The sequence below is a fragment of the Danio rerio genome, chromosome 17 (assembly GCF_049306965.1).
Source record: "Danio rerio strain Tuebingen ecotype United States chromosome 17, GRCz12tu, whole genome shotgun sequence".
In the NCBI taxonomy this organism is placed as follows: domain Eukaryota; kingdom Metazoa; phylum Chordata; class Actinopteri; order Cypriniformes; family Danionidae; genus Danio; species Danio rerio.
In genome coordinates, this window is record NC_133192.1 from 33,252,630 (window position 1) to 33,280,471 (window position 27,842).

The 27,842-nt window shown below is 32.7% G+C and overlaps 1 protein-coding gene across 1 annotated transcript; it reads right to left on the minus strand.

Annotated features, from left to right (window-relative positions):
- On the minus strand, positions 1–26,611 carry lin52 (lin-52 DREAM MuvB core complex component). The gene is given in 6 exon segments (NM_001077796.1): positions 1–1,347; positions 24,567–24,650; positions 25,578–25,644; positions 25,721–25,758; positions 25,918–25,992; positions 26,581–26,611. Coding segments are annotated over 6 exon segments (339 nt in total). The 5' UTR covers positions 26,600–26,611; the 3' UTR covers positions 1–1,291.
- Between the last annotated feature and the right edge of the window lie 1,231 nt (positions 26,612–27,842).

Consider the following 27,842-nt stretch of genomic DNA (forward strand, 5'->3'; position numbering starts at 1 on the left):
TTTTTTTAATACAAGTTCCAAACAAACTTTATTTGGTCTAAACCGAACGATTCCATTTTCGACTTTGCTTTAAGTATATCAAGACCTTTAGTAAACAATTCAACAATAGGTCAAACAAAAGAAGAATATACCTTCATTCACCAAGCACATTAGACTGTTTGTCAAAATAAGAGGTTGTTTGCCAGGAAATTTGCAAGTTCACTGCACTTTAAACTGTCAACAAAAGCTTGTTTATAAAGGGGCAAATCTGGGTCCTCCAAAGCAGGAACAGACACCAGCAGTAGCTTTGCAAGGTTCAAATCAGCAGCTTGCTTGTTCCATGTGAATCAAAAAGACAATTAGGGGCTTATTAGGCACTGGTAGGGGGGAGAGAGGCGTACCTCTAAGAATTGGTGGGAGCAGGAGCGAACACTCACCAACCGCAGCCGAAGCCCCTACGACATCTCCAGCCGAGAACAGTCCTGGCCACTGTCTCACCTAATTACACTCGCCGGAGTGTTCTTTGTTTGCCGTTCAGCATGCCTGTCTGATTCCCTTTTCTCCGGGACCGTTCGCGCCAATGTCCCTGGAAGTGTGCTAATTAGAGAAGAAATGGCCCTAGTAATTATGTCAACTCTTGTTAACAGGGATAACAATGAGCAATATTATTTTTACGCAATGTTTTGTGCTGGGGGCCTTCAAAACTTCCAATTCCCATTAAATAAAAAAAAAAATGGCCTTGCACTGGTTTGGAAGCACTCTCATGTCAAAGCCTTTTACATTTCCCGAGCAAAACAGAGACGTTAATGGAGCAGTCGATGGAGTGGCACAGGCATGAAGTTATTGCCCTAATTAAAAGTTTGAACGCTTCTTCATGAACTCCCTCATTGTTTGACAGAAGCTACTTTCAGCAAATGTCATTGGCTGGCCATTGGAAAGCAAAGCAGCACTAGCTGATGCCAAAAGTAAAAAGAAAAAAAATGTTGACACGAGCTGTACTACCGTTAAACAACATTGAATTTTTTTTTATTAAAACAACTGAAGTTGTATTAAACACTGAAGAATGAAAAATAAATACACGTATTGAAAAGCACACCGCCATCTAACCCATACTACTCAGCAGCTGCTATTAAAAGAAGCCAAACATTTTACAAACATATATACAAAAATGCTGAACTGTTATGACGTTTTGACCCCAAATCAGTCAAGTCTTCGTGAAAGCGTTAGAAAGCACACAAATCATCATTCTGCCTTACAGTTTCACAATCAGCTAATAGCTGACCCCACAGGTCAACAATCACCATCTGTCTCTTCACTTTTTGGGCCTCTCCAAGATGTTGAGGAATTTCCCTCTCGTCATTTCTCGAGCTGGAAAAGAAAAGAAAATATCATTATTAGGTTACTGCACTTGTATATGTAACCCACTTGTAAAATCTGATGTCACGCATTAGATTGTAGTTATTCCCATCCTTTTCTATACACAGAGTTTCTGCACATTTCACTAAGACAAATTTAAGACTTTTAGACCATTATGAATACAATTTTAGATTTATAGGAAAAACGCTAAGGATTAAAGTTCAAACACATTTTCCTAACACCTACTATCCTACAAGGATAAAGAAGCCAAATTGGCCAACTTTTGTTAAACATTTTCATTTTCATTGTACCGATTAAGCAGCTTTACATGGACAAAGGAAAAAAATTAAAACCACTTATAAATGATTTAAGAACTACAAGACCATATTTCAATTTTAGGCCCTAAAAAGTGAATTTAGGACTTTTTTGGGCCTAAAAGGATGTTTTTAAAATTTAAGACATTTTAAGACCCAGAGGACCCCCTGATATAATTGTGATCTTATAGTATCATAAATAAGATTAGATTATTATAATATTTAATATTACTGTTATATTATTATACTATATTATAATATATACGAATATATATATATATATATATATATATATATATATATATATATATATATATATATATATATATATATATATATATATATATATATATATATATATATAAGAAATATTTTAGGAACCAGTTAAAAATAGTTCCCATTGTCATTTTTTAGGTAAATAACAAACCGGCCAGCATATTTTGAAATCTGAATCCAAAATTTGGCAATCTGTACAATAAAAAATACAAAGCATAATCATATTATTAATAATGAGGGGCTTCACAATTTTTCCTGCCTTTATTTAAAAATAAATAGTACATTTAAACTTCATGGATAACAAAAACAACCTGTTGTATTTTAGTATAAAGTGTGATGGTTTTCTTTAACAACATTAAGATGAAAAAAGCCACCTACAAAGATGCATTTTTTTGTTTTATAGCTGGATGTTTTACTCAAAATTGGCCAAAGTGATTTGTTAAAGTCAAAAACACAGACTGTGATGCCTCTTTGATGATGAGTAGTGCAAGTGCTGTTTATTGGACACTCAGCTGTGAATTGTTATTGAGTTAATTGTATGAGCTGTTATTTGGTTCTAAAACTTCTTTGAATTTGTGTGTGTGTATATATATATATATATATATATATATATATATATATATATATATATATATATATATATATATATAAACTAAAATTTCTATTCATGTATAATTAAGATTTTCAGAAAGTGAATCATCTTTTATAAATTTAAATATTGGTGTCTGGAATGCAGCAAATTCAGAAGCTCCGATGTTTTGTTGTTCTTTTTTTTTTTTTTTTTTGATTTGCTTAAATGTGCGATATAAGTAAACCATGGTCATACATGGGCATTCAAATGACAGTAGTCTATATACCACAAGCTGTTTTAAAACAAGACAAACAGTGCATCCGACATCATATATTGTCATAGAAGGTACTATTTGAATGTACAATAACTAAATTTGCCTCATGGAATAGTTAGAGGTCCATCAAATGTGTATTTTAATCTCTAAAAAGGGCTGGTAATCCATGAAGGACAAATACACAAGAGCACAGGATAATGTGGAAAATCTCAAGGGACATATGGTCTAACATTTTAAACAGGCTAAGGGCCTCAGAATATAGTGTCTTGATGTTTAATATGGAGAATATGGACCTCTCATCCATAGGAAAAACACAAACTAGAATAGATCCAAACGTGCTACATAGCTTGCATGCCGTTTTTAACATTATTATTATATTACAGATGTAAAGTGTGCAATTTTAGATGCTGCAAGTCTACACAGTATATCAGAACACTTGAGGTATCTTTACATGGCATATTTTAATCAGGAAAACTGAGATCCTGAGTAATTATTGAAGTGTAATGCACTTCATTAAAGTAGGTATTAATGAAGCCATCTTTTTCATCTTCCTTCATTCTCAGAGCTCTGTCTGCATAATCTACAGCAGACTCTCCTGATGCTTTTGGAAATGGAGATGTAGCAGTGATGACCCTGCTGTGGTCAGGCTGACACAGGCGCTGATGAGCTGTTGGCTGGGTTTTTCAGGAGAGACGTGATGTGTGTGAGGGACAGGGTAACCCCGGTGTTAAGCGGCAGCTAATGAAATAATGTGGCGGATTGTAATTTAGATGAGCTGCCCTGTGTGGCATGTTAATGACAGGTGCAAGAGTCACTGGATTCACCTTCAGCTGCCTATCACTGAATTAAACATGATGCTTTATGATTGTCAATGCCAAAAAATGCCATTCTGCTTAATATGTTTGTAGAATTTGGGATATAATATTTATTGTTGGGAAAAGTTACTTAGAAAATAACGCATTACAATATTGAGTTACTCCCCAAAAAAGTTGTGTAACATTACTTTTGAGTTACGTTTGCGTTACTTTTTCTGATCTGGCTGAGGCTTGATCTCTTACAGAACTTGCAGAGTTTTTTCTTCTTTTTTTTAATAGAGAAGCTCTGTAAATAAAAGCACACTATAAAACCTTCATTTACCTTTAAAAAAAAAACACATAAAAAATTATTGTTGGATAACGTTATCTTCAGAGAACCTCCTGACCCCAGAGCTCCACATGCTGTATATACAGATTAATAAAAGCAATGCGTTTGCTACTATTGTCTTATTCAAAAGTAAAATCACTGTCCATTCATATAATCTTCTTCTCCTTTTCTTCCGTGTGTTCATAAAAATGAGAATGTTCCATTGCAGAAATGTAAGGCCCAGCCGTTTTTCTTTCTGTCTGTTCCTGCATTCTCTCTTTGTGTATGGGATTTAACGTGCCTACGTTCATTTTAATTTAGCAATTTATTTTTTTAAAGCGATTTAACTAAACTAAAATTTAACTCACATTACATTTTTAATAAAGTAACTCAAGTAGTATTACCTAATTTTTAAAAGTAATGCCTTACTTTGCTCATTACTTAGAAATGTAGCTTGCGTCACTTGTAATGCATTACCCCAATACTGTTAAATTTTACAAGGTAACCCTTTTAGGAAAAAAAAATATAAATTTGTCAAATGACCATTTTTAAATGAAACATTATTGAACATTTTCACATGGACTTCTAATGAAATGTAAAAAAAAAAAAAACACATTTCATGTGCATTCCAAATGTGTTAAGCATATTTCACATGTATTTTTTTTTCTAAATCAGAGCTTAAGATAATAATGTTCCAAAACCACAGTTTGGATGGTTCAGATGTGAAATATTCTACATATATGACACAAGTTTCACATAAAAATGCTACAAAAAAAAGTTTCGAATGTTTCATAATGTTTTCAACATATGTCACACATTGCTTTAAACAAAACATCAAATTCTATTTCATCCCACATTTATTAACGACCAACCAATATGAAAATCTTTTACAAAAATGTTTTTTTTTTTAAGTTCACTGGTGCATTAAACATTTACTAATATATTTTATGACATACTTACAATTATATGTAATAACAGTACATTTAATCAAAGACTATAGAATACACAAGACATGTCAATTGCATCTTTTTGAATGGGGAAAAGTGTAACGTTCAATATGGCAAATAAAGCCCTGACTACTAGTACAGGAGCCAATCATAGATTGCTATGTAGCAAATAAAGCCCGCCTTCTAGTACAGGAGTCAATCAATGCTCTGGGGGAGGGGCTTGGACCAGACATGAGTTTCTGCAGATTTTGTGTGATTCGAACATTTAGAAATGAAACTTACGAGACAGTTGTTGTTAAGTTTTATTGGTGATTCCTAAAATTAAATTTAGTCATGGCAAGTAGTTTAGGAGAATTCGATGTTTTCCCATTGAGACAGAATGCCCGAGAGGCATTTCAAAGATCGCCATCGAGTGAAATGACTTGTCTCAAAGGGACTTTGATTTACTTTATAGTATGTAAAATCACACACACTGTGTGTCATGGCATGTAAAAACTGACAATAACCAGTTTTTAATTAGGTAGATAAGCAGAAGAATACAAAAATGCAACATAAATGACATAAACATGATAAAGTTACAAATACTCTAAGTAATATTTAGAGGAAATCCAAAGGGATGAACAGTAGATAATTTCTTATTCCATAGGTTTGAATTTAATTAGTAAATAATCATTTGATTCCCATTTAGGCATGGTTTCAAGGTTTACTGTGGTTTGGAAATGTCAAGGTTTTAAAACTGTTTAATGTGTTATAATGTTCCTAGGATATATATGAAAGTTTCAGTTTTGTGTGTGTTTTTACTAGTATTTTATTTTCTATTTTTTTTACTTCAAAATCTACTGGTCAGCCCATGAAAAACTAATTGTTTATGCACCGCTTAATTGCAGTGGCTTTACTTTATATCCAATGAAAAGAAAGATCTCCAAAGATGCCTTTTTAAAGTTGTGAAGAAATCTGTATTTTTGAAACTTATGAAGACAGCAGATTATTTGAATTCTTCATCCTGACATGTTTATTGTGTCAAAATATGTAGAAAATGTTTTGTGAAGTAAAATATATTGTGTTCAAAGGAGGTAAAGTTTTTTTTTTTTTTTTTACCCAGACATTTTAAAAAAAGAACATATTTTAGGGAAGTAATCACAATACTGTGGTACCGTGAAACTGTGATATTTTTAACCAAGGTCATCATATTGTCAGAATCTTATACCGAACCCATGCCTATTCCGATTAAATCCTTTAGAGAGCTAGACGTAAAGCCTGAAGCCCAACTTAATCTTCAGTATATTAACATAACAGATCTCACATTGCAATTAAAACACCCAGGTAAAGATGAGCTTTATAAGATATTACCATCATTAAGCAGCCTTTCAGGGTGAGATTAGTGCCTTAAGTACTTTCTATAAGTGTACGTGTGTCTTAATCCCAGGTTTAATGTCAATGATAGGCCAAACTAATGCTTTGTTAAACGGGCCACTGCTTTCTGGAGGGGTCCCCAAACAGGGGGGAAAAGAGCTTCGTCATAGCTGAACTAACAACCCCACTCTAACTCTTACTACCCCTCTTCCCAATCTCCCCCACATTTTCTGTCCAAAACAATACAGGAGCCTGTCTGGCTAAGCACTGTCCCATGAGACCCCTTCACCAGAGAGCACCCCTCTGATCCACTCATTAATTAGATTTCCATTTATCCTCAATTCCCGTCAGAGCAGAAGGGAAATGATTTGCATTGAGTGAGTTAGATTAAAAAGGGGAGTGTAGAGGGTCCTGCCAGCTACCCTCGCTTGCTCGCTCATACACAGTCACACACACACACACACACACACACATAAATAGAAGCACGCACACACACACACACACACACACACACACACACACACACACACACACACACACACACACACACACACACATAAATAGAAGCACGCACACACACAAAGCTGGTGCTGTCACTGGACAGGGCAGATCAATACTGATTAGCAGGAGTTAGAGATTTGTTTAGTTGATTAGAAAGGTCAATTACTAATTCTGTACTTAGTTAATCAGCAGCTTGTTGCCGGTGACATCCATACTAAATGGCATATTATGGATTCCAGAGGCCATATTATCTTCTTAATATTGTATGTACACTCATTATTATTTCAAAGAAGGAAATATGGTTCATGATGACTTAATATGCAAAACAGCAGGAACAGAATGAGGCAATAGAGCAAATATAAATGACTAGAAATACTTATGTAGTTTAAAATTTGGAAAACAATTAATAACATCATAAAATGATTTATATTATTCTGCATCTGGACAGACATTATTAATAGACATATAGGTATGATTTATAAATATATACATAAATAACATATTATACATATACAATGCACACATAAATTAATCTAAAATCTTCATTCATTCATTTTCTTTTCAGCTTAGTCCCTTTAATAATCCAGGGTCGCCAAAGCAGAATGAACCGGCAACTTATCCAGCATATGTTGTAAATAATTGTGTATAAATAAAATAGTAAAATATACATTAACAATGAATATATCAATGTATTAACATACAAGCATATACATTTTTACGTACATTGTTTGCCCCTTACTGATTTATTATTTTTCTGCATGTTTGGTACACTTTAAAGTTTCAGATCATCAAACAAATTTAAATATTTGTCAAAGATAACAAGCAAACACATCACGCAGTTTTGAAGTAAAAGCTTTTATTATCAAGGTAAAACTAAATACAAAACTGCAAAGTGTTTGCCTAATAAATAAACCTAAAACTAATAACTGGTCACCAGTTATGGCTGGATTATACTTCTGCATCAAGTAATTGCTGTAACCCATGGCAAATGCCTTGCACACATTTATACTTCTGCATTCTGTTTGTATTGTTCTGCAATAACACTTCTAAAACGCTAGCTGGCAGTAGGGTTTCTATGTTCTGTATTGAGTTTCTCAGCAAGGGGATGAACACTGAAAATACCTGAAAACAAGCAACGAAAACCGACTCATTCAAAGGTGGAAACCAGCTGGCATGCAACAGCTTTAATCATAAAGTAAACACAGAACAGATCTATGCACTTTTATCTCTTCCATGTGACCCATCAGTTGCTAAACTCTCATGCTAACAGGCCCGTTTCTTTCTCATGGCTCTCGGCCCTGCCCAAACTAATCAACACTACCCAACTGACCAGTAACGATGTGTAGTTAGGAGTGGTACAGTATGACCATTTGTGTGCACTCGACGCAAAAGTATGAATCAGCCTTTTGCAGTAACAAGTGCAGTCAAGCATTTTTGATAACTTGCACAGAGTCTGTTACAGGTGCGTGGAGGAATTTTGGCTCACTCATCTTTGCAGAATTGTTTAATGGTTTGAGCATGAACTGCTATTTTAAGGTCATGCCAAAGCATCTCAACTGGACTCAGGTCAGGACTTTAACTAGGCCACTCCAAAGTCTTCATTTTATTTTTCTTCAGCCTTTCAGAGGTGGAATTGCTGTTGTGCTTTGGGTTATTGTCACTAACAGATGGTCAAACATTCTCCTCTCAAGATTATTTGGTACAGAACAGAAGTTTGAGGATCTTTTGGTCTACTTCAATTTGTCAGGCAGGGCCTCATTTATTCATTTCCTTTTTGGCTGAGTCCCTTTATTAATCTGGGGTCCCCACAGCAGAATGAACCGCCAACTCATCCAGCATATGCTTTATGCAGCCGATGCCCTTCCAGCTGCAACCCATCTCTAAGAAACATCCATACACACTTATTCACACTCATAAACTACAGACAATGTTAGCTTACCCAATTCACCTGTACCGCATGTCTTTGGACTGTGGAGGCAAACGGAGCAACCGGAGAAAACACCACGCGAACGCAGGGAGAACATGCAAACTCCACACAGAAACACCAACTGACCCAACCTTCTTGCTGTGAGGAGACAGCAGTACCTACTGCGCCACTGTGTTGCCTAAGGCAGGGCCTATTTAAGCTATTTATTGATTGCGAACAGGTGTAGCAGTAATCGAGCCTGGTTGTGGCTACAGAAAATAATCTCAGGTGTGATATATACTAGATTAAGTTATGTGTTTAATAGGGGATGGGGGGAGGGCACTATCTAGTTTTGAATTTTATTCATCCCTTAGTAATAAAAACCTTCATTTAAAAACTTCATACAGGGTTTACTTGTGTTATCTTTGAAAAATATTCAAATTAGTTTGATGATCTGAAACATTAAAGTGAGACAAACATGGAAAAAATAGAAAAATCAATAGAAAATTACTATTAAAAAATCAGTTAGGGGTAAACAATGTCACACCACTGTACATACATACATACATACATACATACATACATACATGCGTACATGCGTACATACGTACGTACATACATTTTTATTACATGTATACACACATGCATAAACATTACAAGCTTTTTAAAAACAGTGCAACATATAACTGTCCTAAATATATTTTTCCTCTACAAAGATCATAGAATGTTTTAGTGGCCAATAAAGCACATGAATAAACAAGACATTTTCTTTTAACCCTGAAAATAAAAATCTCTGGACCTTAAACAGAATTTCCTCCAAAACCTGACTGCCCCAATTCACTTTCATTAGAAGTCAAACACACTAATGGTGCCCCTGTTGCACATCCGCAACTGCCACTTGGCTATTACGGGGAGTAATCTTTATTTAATAGATTTAACATCCATTCTGGCTGCCTAAACCTCGTGGGACGGGTGGAGGACAGACACGCGCTCCCACACAAGCCCCGCGCTGGAACACATACACCTGATGCTCATGTTTGTGTTCAAAATTCAATTACCTACTTATTGATACTTCACAGAGATATTTAAGATGCAGACATGGTGAGTGATTTCCCAAGGGAGCCACTGCTTCCTCTTAATGTCCCAGCCGAGAGCTTTCCTCTTCTCCTCAACCCTCCCCTCCCAACGCTTGACACCACCAATCATTACCCACACGCCAGTCCTGCCACTGCCTATCCCCGTTCAAGAGGTGTCCTTATTAATAGGCAATCAGTCAAAATTCATTCATTAAAAAGCCTAAAAGCTTTCGCACTGGCGCTATGATTAGCTGGGAAAGAAAATCCAATGAATTCCTAATGTATTTATGGAAATAAGGTGTCATTTCCGATCTGTTGACAGAGGTGGTGGTTATAGGACAGAGAAGGGAGAGCTGAGTTTTATCATTGAGATTGTTCAGATTTGAGGAGAGCTTGGATGTTTCTCTGTGGTTGGAGAATAGGAATGACGCCTGTTTATAAGTTAATTAAATAAAGAATTCCTTAAAGCTTTTCACAACAACGAGATGCTCATGGAGATGCTATAAAGACCAAAAATATTGATATTAATTATAATAAGGCGCAAGACGTGTTTGGCACAATTTGTTGATATATATACTCTAGTTTAATATACAATATGCCCAAAACACTCTCGTAACTCATTAAGATAATAAGCACAACCCTGTAAGATCATGCGCCGCGACACAAACCATACTTTTCCGTCCTTAAAATATAACAATATTTGCACTATGCACTTTAGACTTTGTACCTAGATCGTTAAAAGAGCCGGTTGTCCTAAAAGTCTTCACCAAAAATATAAATTGAGTCTGATTTATGAAAAAGACATTAATAGCCAACCAGAATCCATCTTTCTTAAAGAGTTTAAATATTTAAAACAAAACTGCACATTATCAAAAAATAAATAAAAAAAACATGCTATTGTACACTGATGTGGACACTACACTCTAAAAAAGTGTAGGGCTATTTCAACTCAAATTTGGTGTAATATATGGACAAACTCAAATGTCATGTTGAAGACAGGCTACAGATGTAATTCAATATTTTAACCCAACAGTTGGGGAGTGTAATATAGCTATCATTATAGTTTTTAATCTGTACATGATTTCTTTTAAAAAGTGTAAATAAATGAAATTCACTTCAGAAGCACAATTGCTAAAATTGTGTAATAAACAGCCTTTATGTCAATTTTAGAAACCCTCTTTAAGAACAGTGGTGGCTGATAAGGGAACTGACATGATGAATTAGTTTTAGTTTACCTTTTTAATTGTTTATTTATTTTTTGTCAGCACACATGGGTAAACGATTTGGATATAGCCAGCTTAGTATAATGTTTAAATATATTTTTCACACAGTGCACACAGAATTAAAAATATTTTAGTAATTTAAAATGTGTTCACTGTTTAATTGAATGAATGAATGAATCAATCAATACTTAAATTATTTTAAGTATTTTCAATTATTAATTGCTTGTTCAAATTACGTATTTAAATGAGCTGAAACATCACAACTTAAAAGTTTAATGTTTAATATATTTAAATTTGCAAAAACAATTAAGTTAATTTAATTGATTTGTGTTGAGATAACTTTGTGGAACTTTACAGTAAATGTGATTAAGTATACTGCAACACTGAGAAATAAAATTAAAGAATTAAAAACTTATTTCTGTATTTAGTTTTAGCTCGAGCCTAGTTTCAGCTTTTATTTAGTTAAAATGCTTTAATTCTAAAGTTATTTTTAGGATTTTGTTCTGGTATCACTAAAAAGGCAGGGTTCCACACAATTTATCCATGTTGTCCTGACACAAATCAATTAAGTTCATTTAACAAATTTAAGTGGACTGAACAAAAAACAAATAAAGTAGTCTCCAAAAATTCTCAAGAAGCTCATTTTAAATTAGTAGTTTGAACAAGCAGCAAAATCTTTTTTTTTTTGAGTGTATGATACTCTTGTTTCAACAGATTTTGGTAGAACAAATTTCCACTATTACCTCCTGGCTTATTACCTCCTTATTAATAAGGTGTTTATTAATACTTATAAGTTATGATTTTATTCTACACCACACCTAAACCCAACAATTACCTTATTAACTACTAACTACCTTAATATGCAGCAAATTACTACTTTATTGAATGAAAAGTCTTGGTTAATGTTTTATTATTAGCAAGAATTGTATCTTTGAATAAAGTGTGAACTGTTTTTTTTACAGTGTAAACATCAAAAATAGGATTATCTTTTGAACATGAAACCGTAAACATTCCCTTCTCCATTCTGCCTCAACACTGTCCATAAAGCAGCAGGAATGGAGTGTGTGTGGGGAGGGGAAGAGGATGGAGGACAGGAAGACAGAGGAGAGTTTCCCACTGCTCAACCTGTCATCCAGCAGCACTTCATAACTGCTTGCCCCTGCGCTCGGGTGTCTCTGATGGATTGATGGAAGCACATTACTACGGTAGGGTAGCATCACTGCAATCATATTCAGCGACACACTGCGCTTAATAGAGAAGAGATTGATCTAGGGGAGGAGGCAGTGAACATTGGGGCCATTAGCACTGGACGAGTGTGACCTTCATTCCCGGGAGCAAGAACAGATTGAACAGCATGCAGCAGCTTCTTGCATGGTGCAAGCCACAGTTTTGTTACTGATCGGGAATTTGCAAATTTGAGCATTATGGCTAGAATTACAATTTTTTGTTGCGATTAATTGCTTTAGCTTTGATCAAGGTATATGATATTATAATGATATTCAATACAGTTTATGTTTATTTATATAGCACTTTTCCAATGTAGATTGTGTCAAAGCTGCTTAACATAGAAGTTCTAGTAAAGTCCAGATTTGTCCAGACTCCAGATACTGACCTAAGCTGCAAAAACGGTTATAATAATACTAAACTTTATTTTATATAGTGCCTTTAAAAGTAGCATTTCAATGTACGTTACCTAGGTAAAAGATGAATACAACAATAAATTGATAAAAAATAGGCAAGCAACTACAGCAAAAAAAAAAAAAAAAAAAAAAATTGAAATCACATAATAGTTCTCATGAAAAGTATGTTTAAGTTATGATTAAAAAACACTCAGGAATTCAGCATTCTGAATGATGCAGAGAATTCACAATTTAGCTGGTATTGAAAAGAATGCCCGATCCCCCATGCACTGTAGATTATAGCCATATTGACTTAACAGTTAAAAGACCAGCATTGGACGAGGAACAGGAACAGGAATAATAACCAAAATACTATAATATAATAACATTTCTTCAGGGTAAACAAACACTACAATAAAATTAAATTGAAAAAATGATTATGAAGTAAAATAAGTAACACTTTACAATAAAGTCTGACCAGTAAATGATGGTTAATGGAATAAAATCAACAGTTAGAAAAAGGCAGATTTGTATGTTAATTTTAGTTTAAAAATACAACTGGATTTGATTAGTAATTAACTACATTGAATGAAATAATTCCAATTTGTAATCAGATTATTAGACTTTGATTTTAATGCATTAATAGACATTAACCAAGAAACTGACAATCTAAGATTAGCACTTCTAACCCCTAACTCTCTCACCAAGAAAAAAATGTTTGGATTGCATTTCTTAACTCCTAATGTCGCTAGTTAACACACTCAATGCTTTTTTTTTCGACACATACAATAATTTCTAAAATATCAACATCTACCAAATGGTTGATATGTCGATTTATGGTTAAAGTACCGGAGCTAATATATCCAATAAAAAAATCAGAAAATATGAAGAGTAAGACCAATTGATTTAAAAAATAAATAAATAAATTTCAAAATAAAAAAATTTTGAACACTAAATCATCTTTATTTTTAAAGTATACCATAAGTTTCAGATTCTCATTTAACATGCTTTCTTGTTTTGTTTTTTTACAATAAAACCAAAATTAAGTGTAGTAGTGCAACAGGATTATGTATGTTAGATTTTTTGTAAACCAACAATGCTGTGTGTGTAAACCATTATTTAAAACAGTCATTCTTTAAATGACTTTAACAATCATTATTTAATACAGTTAAAACATGGTCAACTGTTTGGTAATGTGGCAGTCAAATGGTAATAAAAGCTTTTGTCTTTTTCATCATATGTTAAATTAGCTAAATGAACTAATGTTTACCATTGAAGCCTAATTGTACAGTTTGTCACAGAATTCCAATCAATATTTCAGCATGGGATCAGTATGTTTGAACTATTAAGCTATTTGTCTTTAAGCATCATGAACACAACTGCAAATAGAAACTAAATATTCTTTTAAAAATACTGTAAAAATGTGAAACAAATTGTCCATGATATCACTATTTTTCAATATTATGGTTTATGAAGAAATGTTAAAGATAAGCAAATGTCTAGTACTATCAAATGCATTTTTCACTGATTACTGCATCAAATATATGAGCCAGACATGTGATGTCTACTTTTAATCTGAGGATATTATAATTTATTCCAAGATACGTTCCAAATGTATGCATTAAAAATCATTTGAGTATACCTGATAAGCTTTTTTTAGTGCTGAAATAATTCTCTGGTGCCGTTCAGTCATTTTTTTTTTTTTTACCAAAATTGCATTTTTCTTTTACAGTTTTACTTAATCAGAATAATAGAAACACTCTGTAAAGGGTTTAAGAACTTTCCATAAAAAAATAAGAATGGCCATATTGGAAAAACTAATGAGAAACTCTAGTGCAATCATTATGCCAAACTATAATCTTACAGAATACAGTTTTTCTTTTAAAGTAACATCAAACTTGTATGATTCTATAACAATAAGGAGTTTAAGACAGTCAGACAGTTGCAGCTTATCCAGAACACTGCTGCAAGGATTCTGACCAGAACCAGAAAATCAGAGCACATCACACTTGTGCTCAGGTCTTTACACTAGCTCCCAGTTATATTTAGAATAGTCTTTAAGTATTACTACTTGTCTATAAATCACAAAAAGGCTTAAAGAGCTCAATAAATTACAGATATGCTCACTGAATACAAACCTAACAGATCACTCAGATCATTAAGATCATATACACTAGAAATTCAAAGGGTTCAGTCAAAGCAGGATGAATCCACCTTCAGCTATTATGCCCCGGCTGCTGGAATCAGCTTCCAGAAATGATCAGATGTGCTCCAACATTAGGCACATTCAAATCAAGACTGAAAACACATCTGTTTAGCTGTGCCTTTACTGAATGAGCATTTTGCTACGTCCGACAGATTGCACAACTTGGCTTTCTTTCTTTTTCATTCATAATCTGTTTTAACACATTTTAATCTGTTTTTATATAATTTTTATACTTGTCTCTTATTCCTGTTTATGTAAAGCACTTTGAATTGCCGCGGTGTATGAATTTGCTATATAAACACACTTGCCTTGCCAAGTGTAAACATGATTGAGATATTTCATATATTGTAAATTTTTAATTACAGCGAGCTTAAGATTCTTTAATATTTCTGTTTTTAGTCCACTTTTTCTACTTTAGAAAGACTGCCAAATTTCTTCTAAAAAGAGAATAAAAAGAAAACTGCTCAGATTTATGAGTTTAAGTTGGAAATTAAGAGGTTTAGAGGCCATACATGTAAGTATATAAACTAAAAAACAAAAAATAAAAAAACAGATTAAATACACAAATATTGTACAAAAAAAAAAACAAAACATCAATGAACAAAACTATATTATTGACTCTCTTATTTGACCCATATTTTCTGGTGCTCAATAATGTCAATTATACAGTGCTCAGTATATATAATTTTAATAGAAGGCTATACATTAGACTATACTGAAGCCAAATCTGGAGCTTATCTAACAAAATAACTTACAATAATGATAAAAAAACTAGTACACCCAAATTTATATGTCATAGAAAAATATTAAATACAAAATTTAAAATAAGGAAAAATCAAGAGAAGCAAAAAATTGACAGCTTATTTTTTTGCAATATTTTGCTTAATTAATATTTTGTTTTATCTTTCAATTTCTAAATATGTTTGGTGTCTAAAATATTATTTTGATAAATATATCAGTCTAATAAATCTGTTTTGTTTAAATGCACCAAAATACATTGCCTATATTCACTGAGAAATGGAGAAACAAATTCATTTTCAAATTGGGCTGTACTCAATTATGTTGAGCACTATATAATAAATAAATACATCAAATATAATAAACATTTTCTGAAAATTATGCGATTGCTGCTTGACTATACAAACATGCAGTCATGATGCTATAATTGTTGCAAGGGTTTCGATTTAAATAAATCTTTTTGATGCAATGCTAAATTTGATTGCTGTCAAAACAATAAAATAAATCAATGAATAAAATAAAAACCTAAAACATCACTCCTCAACACACTAAATATAGTCATAATCTTGTTAATCCTACAAGAGTCTTCCAAAATATTTGCTGTCGCATAAAAAAAAACACCCCTGCAATTAGTCAAGTAGAAACAAGTGTGTTACATCATGTGTGCAGGCGTCCGCAGAGGAATCAGAGATATCATCAGCATCGCCTGAGGCCCGTCTGTCCCGGAGGAACACTCTCCATTCAATTACCTTCAATAACAGCACTTATCAGTGTAGTGACTGGTCCTGCGGGACCGAGGGGCCTGATGACCGAGCTCAGCAGCGTTCATTCATCACGCCTCCAGCAGATGGGGACTTGAGAAGCAGCACGCGTCACACACTCCCACAAACACCCTGATCAGCGTCACGCCGCCAGCAAAGGAGGGGTCAACGTCCCCAGAGAGAGACTGGTGCGGGACATGGCATGATGACACACACTAATATATATACATGTGCATGATAGCTTTGGCTGACTCCAGCTCTTAAAATGAATAAAATTGCAGCGGAGTGTACAATTTTAGTCAGTGCAGTTCAAAATGTTACACTTTGCTCAACATGTAAAGTTCTTTGTAATTGTTAGTTTTACTCGCAATATATTGTGGTGTTTCTTATGAGTGAGAGATTGTCATTTTTATGAAGAATTTAAATTAGTTTTTATTCATATAATTTGCTTTTAATTTAATGTTAGTTAATCTTATTTTTATTCACACAGTTTTAGGTTTTATTTCAGTTTTTGTTTAGTTTTAGTTATTTAATTTGAGTTATTTAAAGATACATGAACAATACAGGGTTTTTGCAGGTTTCACCAAGTCAATTTAAGGCTTTTGAAAACCTTTTTAAGACCATTATTAATACAATTTCAGACTTATACAGGGCTAAACCATAAGGATTTTTACTTGCCCCATTAAAAAATTCTAATTGCTTGAATAATACTAATAATGTGTCAAAACAAGCATACATACACTTTATTTCTTGTCCTTAAAACTTTTCTTTGACAAGCTTTAAAAACTATAATAAACTAAATGTACAACAGTCTGTCCAGCTCAGTGTCCTCACCACATATGGTCTATAAATACATGGAGAACATACAAATGTTATCGTGAAGAACCACACGTTTTGTTAAAAGTTTTATTATTTCTTATATAACTTACCATGGACATTGGAAGATGGACGTTTAAAATAATTTAAGACTTAAAATCAATATTTCAGTGAATTTAAGACTTTTTAAGGCCAAAAATTTTGTTATTGAAATTTAAGACATTTTAAGACACTACAGACACCCTGAAAATATGTCCTTGGTAATTAGCTGAAATAATACAATTTCAATTATAAAATATTGCATAAAGATACAAAAAAAAAAAAATAAAAGCAGTTTTTAATTTTAGGGACAAAATTATTAGCCGCTTTAAGCTATGTATTTTTTCGATAGTCTATACAGAACAAATGCAAAAATGTCACTTTAAGCTGTATCTTGTAGAAGTAGAAGTATCTTGAAAAATATCTTGTCAAATATTATTTACTGTCATCATGGAAAAGATAAAATAAATCAGTTATTAGAAATGAGTTTTTAAAACTATTATGCTTAGAAATGAGTTGAAAAAAAACTTCTCTCTGTTAAAAATAAAATTGGAGAAAAAAATAAACAGGGGGGCTAATAAATCAGGGGTGCTAATAATTCTGACTTCAACTGTATATATACAGATAGTACAGATAGATTATAGAGATTTGCTTACAGAAGGTGCTGATCCACTCAACAACAGCAGCAACGACATTAAAAATGCTTAAAATTCACATATTTAAACATTTCTAAGCTTCATTTTAAGATTAACATAATACCACAATTAATCAAAGCCTAATATATGCTGCCGTTAATCATATTTTTCCACCATAAACATATGCAACTAATGCATCTAAAAGCTCCACATGCGCATGAGCCCGAGCCGCAAAAGCGAAATAAATATATAATAACAACGTGTGGCTGATAACCTTGCCTTTGGGGTGAGTTTTCACTGCCTGATTGCATTATCCCCATTAACCAGATCAAGACTTTAATGGCCGGCATGTCAAAGGTGCAGTAAATCTTCCTCCTCCTACTAACACGATCTCTCGTCAGCTCGTTTAAAGGCGCTGAAGAGAGAAAGAAACATGATGAAAAAGTAGCTCAGATTTACAAGGCTTCCCCTGACAGCCAGGAGAAGGAAGAAAATTAAACCACAGCACATTAAAGGGTGGCGCGTTAAATGCTGCTCTGAGCCCAATCATAATCGTAATTTCATATCTGTCTCCTCAGCGCGAGCGGCACTGCATACAAGAACGTGTGTTTAAAATATCTTTGTCATCGAAATACAGAACACTACAATGACGCAATCATGTCATTTTGTAATATAATGAATTTATGCAAGAATAGAGTACAGCCATGTGATGCATCTTGAAGTATTCTGAAAATGCATACAAAGGGGTCTATATGGGTACAAATGTGCAATAACAAAGGCAAGCCTGCAAGTTTTAGCCAAAAGAAAAGAGTAAAAGGTAAATATAATGCTCTGGCTGCATCAGTTTAGAAGACAAGATACGAATGGACGTCAATAGAAGAGATGACACAGTTTCACTTTTACTAGAGCTATGTTAAGCTACATTAAAAAATTCCCAGAGATGGGTTGCGGCTGGAAGGGCATTTGCTGCGTTAAAAAAAAAGTGCTGGATAAGTTGGCGGTTTATTCGGCTGTGGCAACCCCGGATTAATGAAAAGACTCAGCCGAAATGAAAACGAAAAAATAAATATGCTGAAAAAGAAACAATGCTGTTTTTGTGAGGAGAAGGAAAGTTATTGTTTTAGGAATCAACAGCATACTGGCTAACTTTTGAAACACTTGCCCTTTAACTATAGTTTTGGATTACCTTAATTTTAAATTTTACACCAGAAAAAAAGTCTGTATAATAAGTCACAAGTCTAAAAATATGAACAAATTATGCACCAATAAAGTAAATATTTATACTAGGGTGCATAGATTCAATTAATTTACACACCGAACTAATGCAAGACCAATTGAACAATCCTTAAGATGTATAAATAATACTCACAAAAGGTGACTGTGCACACATAAACAAACAGTAAATGTTTTAGTCTGTGCTGGACTATCTTCAGCTGCGGCAACATTTTAATGAAGTTCAGACATAAATCAAAGACTTCAGATGATTAACTCCATCAACTGGACAACTGAATGAAAATGCAGTTACAGTCTGGGACAATATTGCCAGTTAGGATCCACCACACATCCTACAGCACAAACGTCTTGGCATTTTCTATGGTCTTCACAAACTGACAGAAAGTCAATGGACATTATGTCTGTAATGTGATTGGTTATTAAAGTGACACGTGAACCAAGTTGACTCTTACGCTTTCTCTATTTGTAGATTATTAGAGTCATTTTCTCAGTGACCATATTGTGTATTTAAAGTCTTTTCTTAGGTATACCGTAAAATAAAAAGTCATAAGAGCATATAGCTTGTTTCTCTTAATGCACTATTTATATGAATAACCCGGAGTTTAGACCGGGTTAGTTTTGGTCTAATGAAAAATCTATTATAGTTTCTCAAAATAGCAACGCGCCAGCGGTCCGCCTCAGAACGCCTTCCTTTTTAGACCAGAACGCCTATTGGCGCACAAATGAGCGCTAATGTATTTGCTATTTAAACAGCGTAGTGCAACGTCTCAAAACCACTCTTGCGCCAAACTGAAACTACCAAAAGACTTTTGCGCCGCGTCTTGCGCCACACTGCGCCGGGTGTATGATAGGGCCCAAAATATGTTTTAACTCTGATGTTTAGAAATCAATATTTTCAAAAACTGACTGCAGAACACTGAAAATCTAAATTATTAAAATTATTATTTAAAATTTTTTCAGAAACCATACTAGACCTTAATATTGCTACTTTAGAGATGAGACCTTTTATCAACGTTTACATTTTAAATATGGCAAGAGGAGTGGGTCGTATTAGAAAATTATAAATTGTATGAAATCTCAAACAGAATTTTAAGACATTTTAAGACTATTTGATAAAGTGTTTTTTACCAGATGTCCTATTTCAATGTACAAGTTTAATCCATGCCTTTTTACTTAACCTCTTAAGGCCCAAGGTGTTTTTTTACATGCATTTTTTTTATTTCTCTTTGCTAATTGGGCTTATTGGAACCTAATTAGAATAAAACCTAAGTATCATCTTTTAAAATAATGTATTTTAAGAGAAAAAAGATGTACATATACGTGGACTCGTGGTGCGAATTTACATAAAACACTTCTTCCTGACTGTTTTTTAATGCATATATAACATATATATCTTTTTTGAACATGTTTTGACTTTCAGAGAGTTAAAAACAACATTTTTTGCCCTCTTTGGACAGTGAAAAGTGGTGTTTGGGAGATTTCATATGCTGTAAAACAGTTGCAGGATGACTCTGTATGTCTGTAACAAAATATAAAACATTCAAAATATTTTAAATGGCCACTTAAGATCTAAAATGTGCTGTCCAAGTAAGTGGCCACTAAGCCCTAGGAGGTTAAAGATGAAGACCTCACTCGTTTGTACTGCACAACTCCCCTTACTGTAAAACACATTTTACTGGACTGTCTTGGTATTAATGATTCCAGTAGACTTTTTAAAATGAAATGAACTCTTTTAAGGACATTTTTAACCAGGAAAAAATGAAGAATTGTTACCACATATTAACACTAAAAACTTATTTAATTTATGTATTCATTTGTTTGTTGTTTTTAAAATTGTATATTCATTATTGAAATGTTCTTGCTATGAAAATAGCCTTGGTTGCTGACATGGCAATAAATAAAAAATACATTTATACCAGATTTATTTTATACCAAAATGAATATTGACATTTTGCTAAAATCAAAACCTAATAAATCCGGTATATCCAAAGAAACTTTTAATTTTGGTGTAGGTGTGAAGAGACCCTCCTAATATAAATATATAAATATATATAAATATATAAATAATGCTATATAAATACACACATTACATTTTTTTAATTAGTCTATAAATGTATCTTTGTTGTTAAAATTTTATCTGATATGTTTTTGATATGACATTATAATTTAGTTAACCCAAAATTGACTGTTCATTAATGAATGGCTGTTTTTTTTCTTAAACAACTGTGTCGAAAGAAGAATCCCATCGTCACACATGACTTGACTACAAATTGACCTGAAGTCAATTGAATGTGTTTGGATCATGCTAGAGTAAACCTGACAGGGTAGTTCTCCTCAGGGTCAGATAGATCTCTGGCCAAAAGGTAATGCAGCTTTTGATAGACATAATTTTGACTCTCTATAAGATTGTTGAAACAATGGCATGTTGAACAGACACCATGAACAAAGCAAAGTATGGTCCAACTTAAAAAATAAAAGAAGCATATAAGAGTGCACAAATAAACACTGTGATGTACAATATTATTTTAACATTGACAAGATTGTTCACCAATTATTAAAATTAGCAAAAAAATATATTTTTTTTTTATTATTTAAAATAATAGCTTTGTATATAAAAGGTGCACTAAGAGACATTTGACAAAAGATGCTGACCTAACAAGACCTTGCCTCTTGATATCTCTGCTATCGTTGTTAAACACGCTTCTTACTGCTAATTGGCTGAAAGGATGGTCAAAAATGGTTTTCATATAAATTACATTTTCTTCATATAAATTAAAATATTATTAATTTTTGTAATGACAAAGCAGTCCCAGTCCTGTTCTCGAGTGTCATGCCATCCTTTTGAATATGCTAATTTTGTTTAAGTTTATATAATTATGAACTATGAAAAAAGTACTGCTTATTAATTTATGGAAAATGAACATTTCAATGAGTGCAACATATATAAAATATATAGAAAATTTTTCTCTTTCTGAATGTTACCAATTAAAGTAAATTCCATCACATTTTACTGACAGTCAGTTTTTTTCCTTCACTAAAGGACAAGCTGTTCTTTACATTATTGTCATATCAAGTTATAGAACATGAACATTTGGTTTTATACAAAACGTGTGGAGTTCATCCGGCTAAATATCCTCTATTAATAGCATAGAGCGGTGATAAATTATGTTTGGCATGATCGTGGATGAACAACTCTACTTTAATCCTGCACTCTTTCATTTTACACGTCAGCGGTGAACTCACGAAGCGACCTCTCATCACTTTACTGGTATACGTTTCCCATTACAGCACCAGGTTTGAGCAGAGACTAAAGTAACCAGTGATACAAGAAACAAATGTTATAAATACACTAAAGAACAGATGTAGCGATTAAACAGTGGGAAAAATAAGTATTGAATACATACTTCCAAAAGAGCTGTTGACATGGAATTGAAATATTTAAAAAAAAAAACAAACAATGCAAACATAAAAATAAAACAAAACAAAAGAAATCTGAGAAAATAGTTGTAATTATGTAATAACAATGAAATAACATAAGGAGAAAGTACTGAACTACTGAAACATATTTAATACTTTATATAAAAGGCTTTTTTGGTGATGGCAGCTTAAAGACAACTCTCATGTGGAGAATGAAGTCACATGAATTGCTTAGGTTTCATAGACTTCAACAGCCTGTAAAAACCTTGATGATTCTGTGGGTTTCTTCTATCAAATCTGAGCTTTATTTTGTATTTTTATTGGATTCAAGTCAGGTGACTGGCTGGGCCCTTCTACAGTTTGATTTTCTTTTAAAGCATTTGAGAGTTTCCTTGGCTGTGTTTTGAATCATTGTCTTGCTAAAATGTCCACCCTGGTTTTATCTTCATCACCCTGCTAATGTAGATGTTGGACTGAAGCAGCGAGTATTAATTTAGACTGACAAAGGGTAGAGGGTTGCTGAATGACTTATGAAAGATTTCAGTTGCAGTCTGGGCTTTCATTACCTTTCTATGGCTTCCTTTCTTCATGTGTTCAATATTGTTTCCAGTGTCATTTCAATTTATTACACATAACTCAATTTGTAAACTAATTAGATTTGTTTTATTTGCATGTATGGATTTATTTGGTTGTTACCAACATCATTGACACCTTTAGAAATATGCTTTCTGGTGACAGATTCAATACTTATTTTCCCCACTGTATAATATGTACGCACTGTGAATTGCTTAACATTGTGTGAAATTCATTTTCTTACTCATGTTAAGATGAACAAATATTTTGCATTGTGTTACCTTCCTAGAGAGCATTTAAACAAGCAACAAGCAGAGGACACAATGACTAGAGGTGGAGACATCTAGATTGACTTATTACACCTAGTTTGATTGAAGTGGGTTTGCAATGATATTAAATGCAAGCAGACTAAATGTATAATTACACACTGTATTAATGTATGCATAAAAGGCAGCATGGAAGCTTCATCCAAATGTGGCTTATTAAACCCAGATACAATGCTGTAGATATGACATGATGGATATAGAAACTCAAGCTACTCATATATGAAACTAAAAAAATTAAATGTAACGTATACTGTCCCTTAAATATCTGCTGAGTAATAAAAAGGTAATATTTACAACTAAGAAATTATAAGAGAAGTAATATAATAATGTGATCTCAGTTTACCATGATAAGAACCATTATTCAATTGATACCGGTTTCATCATACATTTTATTAAGTTTGTGAATTTCATATTCACAAATATAGTAATATTACAAGTGCTTGAGGAGATTAAAATGTTAATCTGAATGAATCTAAATCTAAAAACTACTAACGTTATTGAAACAGTTGTGCATGTAAGAGTTTTATCAAATAAAATGGTTCATGTGCTTAATTTTAAATCAATATAAATGCATATCTTTGAATTATTTAAATTAACTGATGCTTTTTTTATCCTCTCTCTGTAACATTATGGAAATTATTCAAAATAGTAGAGTAAAAATCAAGTAGACAGAAAAGCATTTGACTGATTTTTCTCATTGAAGCATAGTTTGTTGAGGGCTTTCTGAGGGACATGCCACACAAAGGTCAAATCAGCAGAAGGAATGTAATACATCTGAAACGAGTGTTCACCAATGGTCTGCAGTACTCGCTTTCAAATTGTGCGATGTTTCGATGCCCATTTTCATCTAGAAAATAACTGAAACACTTATCTTTCCTGTAATCCTGCCTGCGTGGATTAATGCTACATCTAGCAATTCTGTGATATAATATTACAGAGACACTGGGCAACAAGCCAGTTCTGTTTAAATATAGAGTGGGAATTCATTTGAGACTTACAGACTGAAATAAACGAATAGAACATAACAAATAAGTGTTTTTTCCACACAAGGATTCAGATGGATTTAGGCTCCAGACTACATATAATGAATTATTTGTTGTATTGTCTTTTTAACTCTATCCTAAATATCACAGCGGCAAAAAACATGAAAAATGTCTTTATGTATTAAAAGCTGGGTTTGTGTTTGTCAGTAAGTTTTATTCTTTTTCTAATATCGCCATCTAGTGGATGACTTACAATATACCGTAACTAGATAAACAGTGTGAACTAATGCACTATTTCTGAGTTGAGTAAGACATTACTTACACTCCTCCAAGCCCAACTGGTAAGCCAGATTCTGCAGACCCTTCACCTTTTCCATCAAATTTGCTGTGGTCAAACTTCCTAATTCTAAAAAAAAAAAAGCCACAACAAACAAGTTACAAAAAATAAAATAAAAATGGACCAGAACCGAAACAAAATATTATACTGTAGCTTTTATAAATTCCAGGGTTTCTGCAGGTTTCACAAAGTTAAATTTAAGACTTCAAGACATTTTCAAGACCCTTATGAATGAAATTTTAGACTCATAAAGGACTAATCGCTAAGGAATTTTTCATATGGCCCAGATGGAAAAGATTTTTCATTTGCCCCATCAAAAAACGATTATATATTAATAATACAATTATAATTTAATAATAAAAAAATAAATATTTTAGATATTTTTTATAAAAATATTCAAATATTGTTTAAAAACAAACAAGCTCTACTTGTATACATACACTTTATTTTTCCAACATAAACTTTCTTTACAATAAAAAATGAATTAATGTTTTTAAAGTTTTAATATAACTAAATCTATGCAAAACAATCTGTCCAGGTCGGTGTCCTCAGCAGCAAATACATGGAACACTTTTTAACAAATATTATGTATTTTGAGGAAAATAATAAAACTGTTATGGTAAACAGAGTTAAAAATCACCTTTTTATATAAAAGGTTTTATTGAGATGAATTGTTGGTGATCGTATAGGACTAATGGCCAGACTGCGTAGCGATACATAAACAAAGGAAAATTAAGACCTAATTTAAAAAAAATTTAATTTAACATTTAGGAACTACAACACAATATTTCAGTAAATTTAAGACATAAAAATGTAATTTTGAGGTTTAAGACATTTTACGACTTTTTAAGACCGCGCGGACACCCTGGAATTCACCAAGCAACTCATCTAACTATTATTAACCTATTCTACTAAGCAATATATAGAAAGCATAGATAAAAGACTAAATGATACATTAAAAGACTTGATATGAATACTACTTTAAAAAAGGCAGACCTTTCAACATTTCAATATCCTCTGACTCCAGTTCAGCCATCCATTTGGGTGGAGAATTTGTAATAGGCTGAAATAACAAAAACCAAGCCTTAATTTCACATCAACTTTGAAAAGTATTCATTATCATTTGAATATTTACTCACATTTTTAAAGGATGCTGCAAATTCTGACACACCCGGCACTGTTAAAAACAAAGCGTTCAAAAATATGACAATGTGTAATAATCAAATGTAATTTCTATATTTCAATCAGTGCATTTTTTTTTACATATATTTGGAAAAATATGTTAATGTGTCATAAATATTAGTCCAACTGAATAAGATTAGAGAGTCAAACTTACACTGCTCTGGCCACAGGTCAGGTGAAGCCCGGTCAAGATTTTCTAAACTTATCAGAGAAGATTCAAAGTCCTCACCTACACATTAAAAAGATAAATGCTCTATGGTCAGAGAAAACTCATCAGCAACAGGATCAATAAACCTGAAGTACAATAAAAAATGTTAAATATACACAATTTCAATTTTAACATAACTCAGCTTAGATGACGTTACAAAAAAAAATCTTCTGTCACATATTATTCAAGGTGTAAAATTAAGCTGATGTTATGACAGAGATATTATGTTTACTCAGCTGCTAAGTTACTCAAAGCTGAGCTAGCTGCATTGAGTAATCTTGTCACAAAATAATGAGTTACATAACTAACGTTAAAGATAAAATCACGACACACCAAAAGTAATATGTCTTCGCGTATTTACTACACTATTACATTCGTATTAAATTATTACTACACAACTGATGTCGTCTGACACGTAGCTTTGCTAATGACTGGCTCCAAACAATTTTATGACGCTATTCCGACTGAAAAGCTTATTTTGATTCAGAATCCATCAGTTCTTTATAAAAAATATGCTAAACCGCATAATGATTTATATGACTTAATTAGTCCGTTGCACTATTGCGTTAACAACTAACGCTGCCAGGGAAAAGAGGAATTAAAATTTACCTCCATTCGGAGACGCCATCTTGACAACAACACACGTGATTCTAAGCAGCCAATCACTGGAGGTCTTGGATAAAATAGCCACACCCTCTTATGTTGTAAAATGATGTCGCAATAATTGACTGAAAAATATGAATATAAATATTATTGACAGCACAAACCTTTTTGTTGACCAAACTCTTCTCAGTTCTATGTCAAACAAAGTGATTCTCTTTATTGTTAACAGTTCTCTGATCTCTTTAATGGTCTTTAATGGCCTTTTCTTGATATTGATCTTGGATGGTATTCGGAAAAAATACATATTTTTATCTAATAAAGCTGTTGAAGTCTCAATCAGAATCATTCATAATTGCTACCCAATAAACAACAAACTAGGTAAATTTAATAACAATATTTCCTTCAAATGCTCATTTTGTACTCAATATGGTGAAACACTAAATCTTTTTGGCCTATTTTGGGAGTGCACTTATTGTAAAGTCATTTGGGTTGACTTTTCCAATTTCACAAAAATTGTATTATTTCCAAACTTTTGTATTTCCCACAAAAAATTATATTCTTTAGATACTTTCTGAATTCTTGTAAATTTGTAATTAATTGTTTCCCCCCCCCTAAAATTTACATCGATAAATGTAAATTTTCAAAGAAACACCCTACTTTTTTATTTTAAGAAATTACTTTATATGTGAACTCTTTAAAAGACCCTAACAGTTATATTGCATGTAAAACACTTTCTTGGTGTAAATCATTTAAACTTGTTTAATTTGCTGGAATTTTAATTATGAATTCATTTCTGTCTATTTGTTTAAACTGTGTCTTTGATAACGTTCTTTCTTGCAAAATAAGTAAAAATATATATGAATAATATGCGAACATTAATATGTTTAGCTTTCATACAGAGTACTTGAGTAGTATTATGATAGTGTTAATATAATATAAGACTCAAGACTCAGTCAGGCCAAAAAACACAGCAGAACAAACTTCTGTACAGCTACAAAAAAGGCAGTAATTATAAATAGACCAAAAATAAAAATTATTGGTAAACATAAACAAGTCTAGTTTCAGCACATTTTAACGTATCATATCAATATTTTTAACAGAGTGTTCATTTTATTTATTTTAAAACACTAAAGAAACATCATTCATTCACTGTAGCATTATTACTTTGATCAACCCATTTTCAAATGCTTTGTACATAGCATTATACGAAAAGGCCCATTTAAAAGACATTAAAAAAGGGATGGTATTGTAAAACTGGTTGAAGAAAT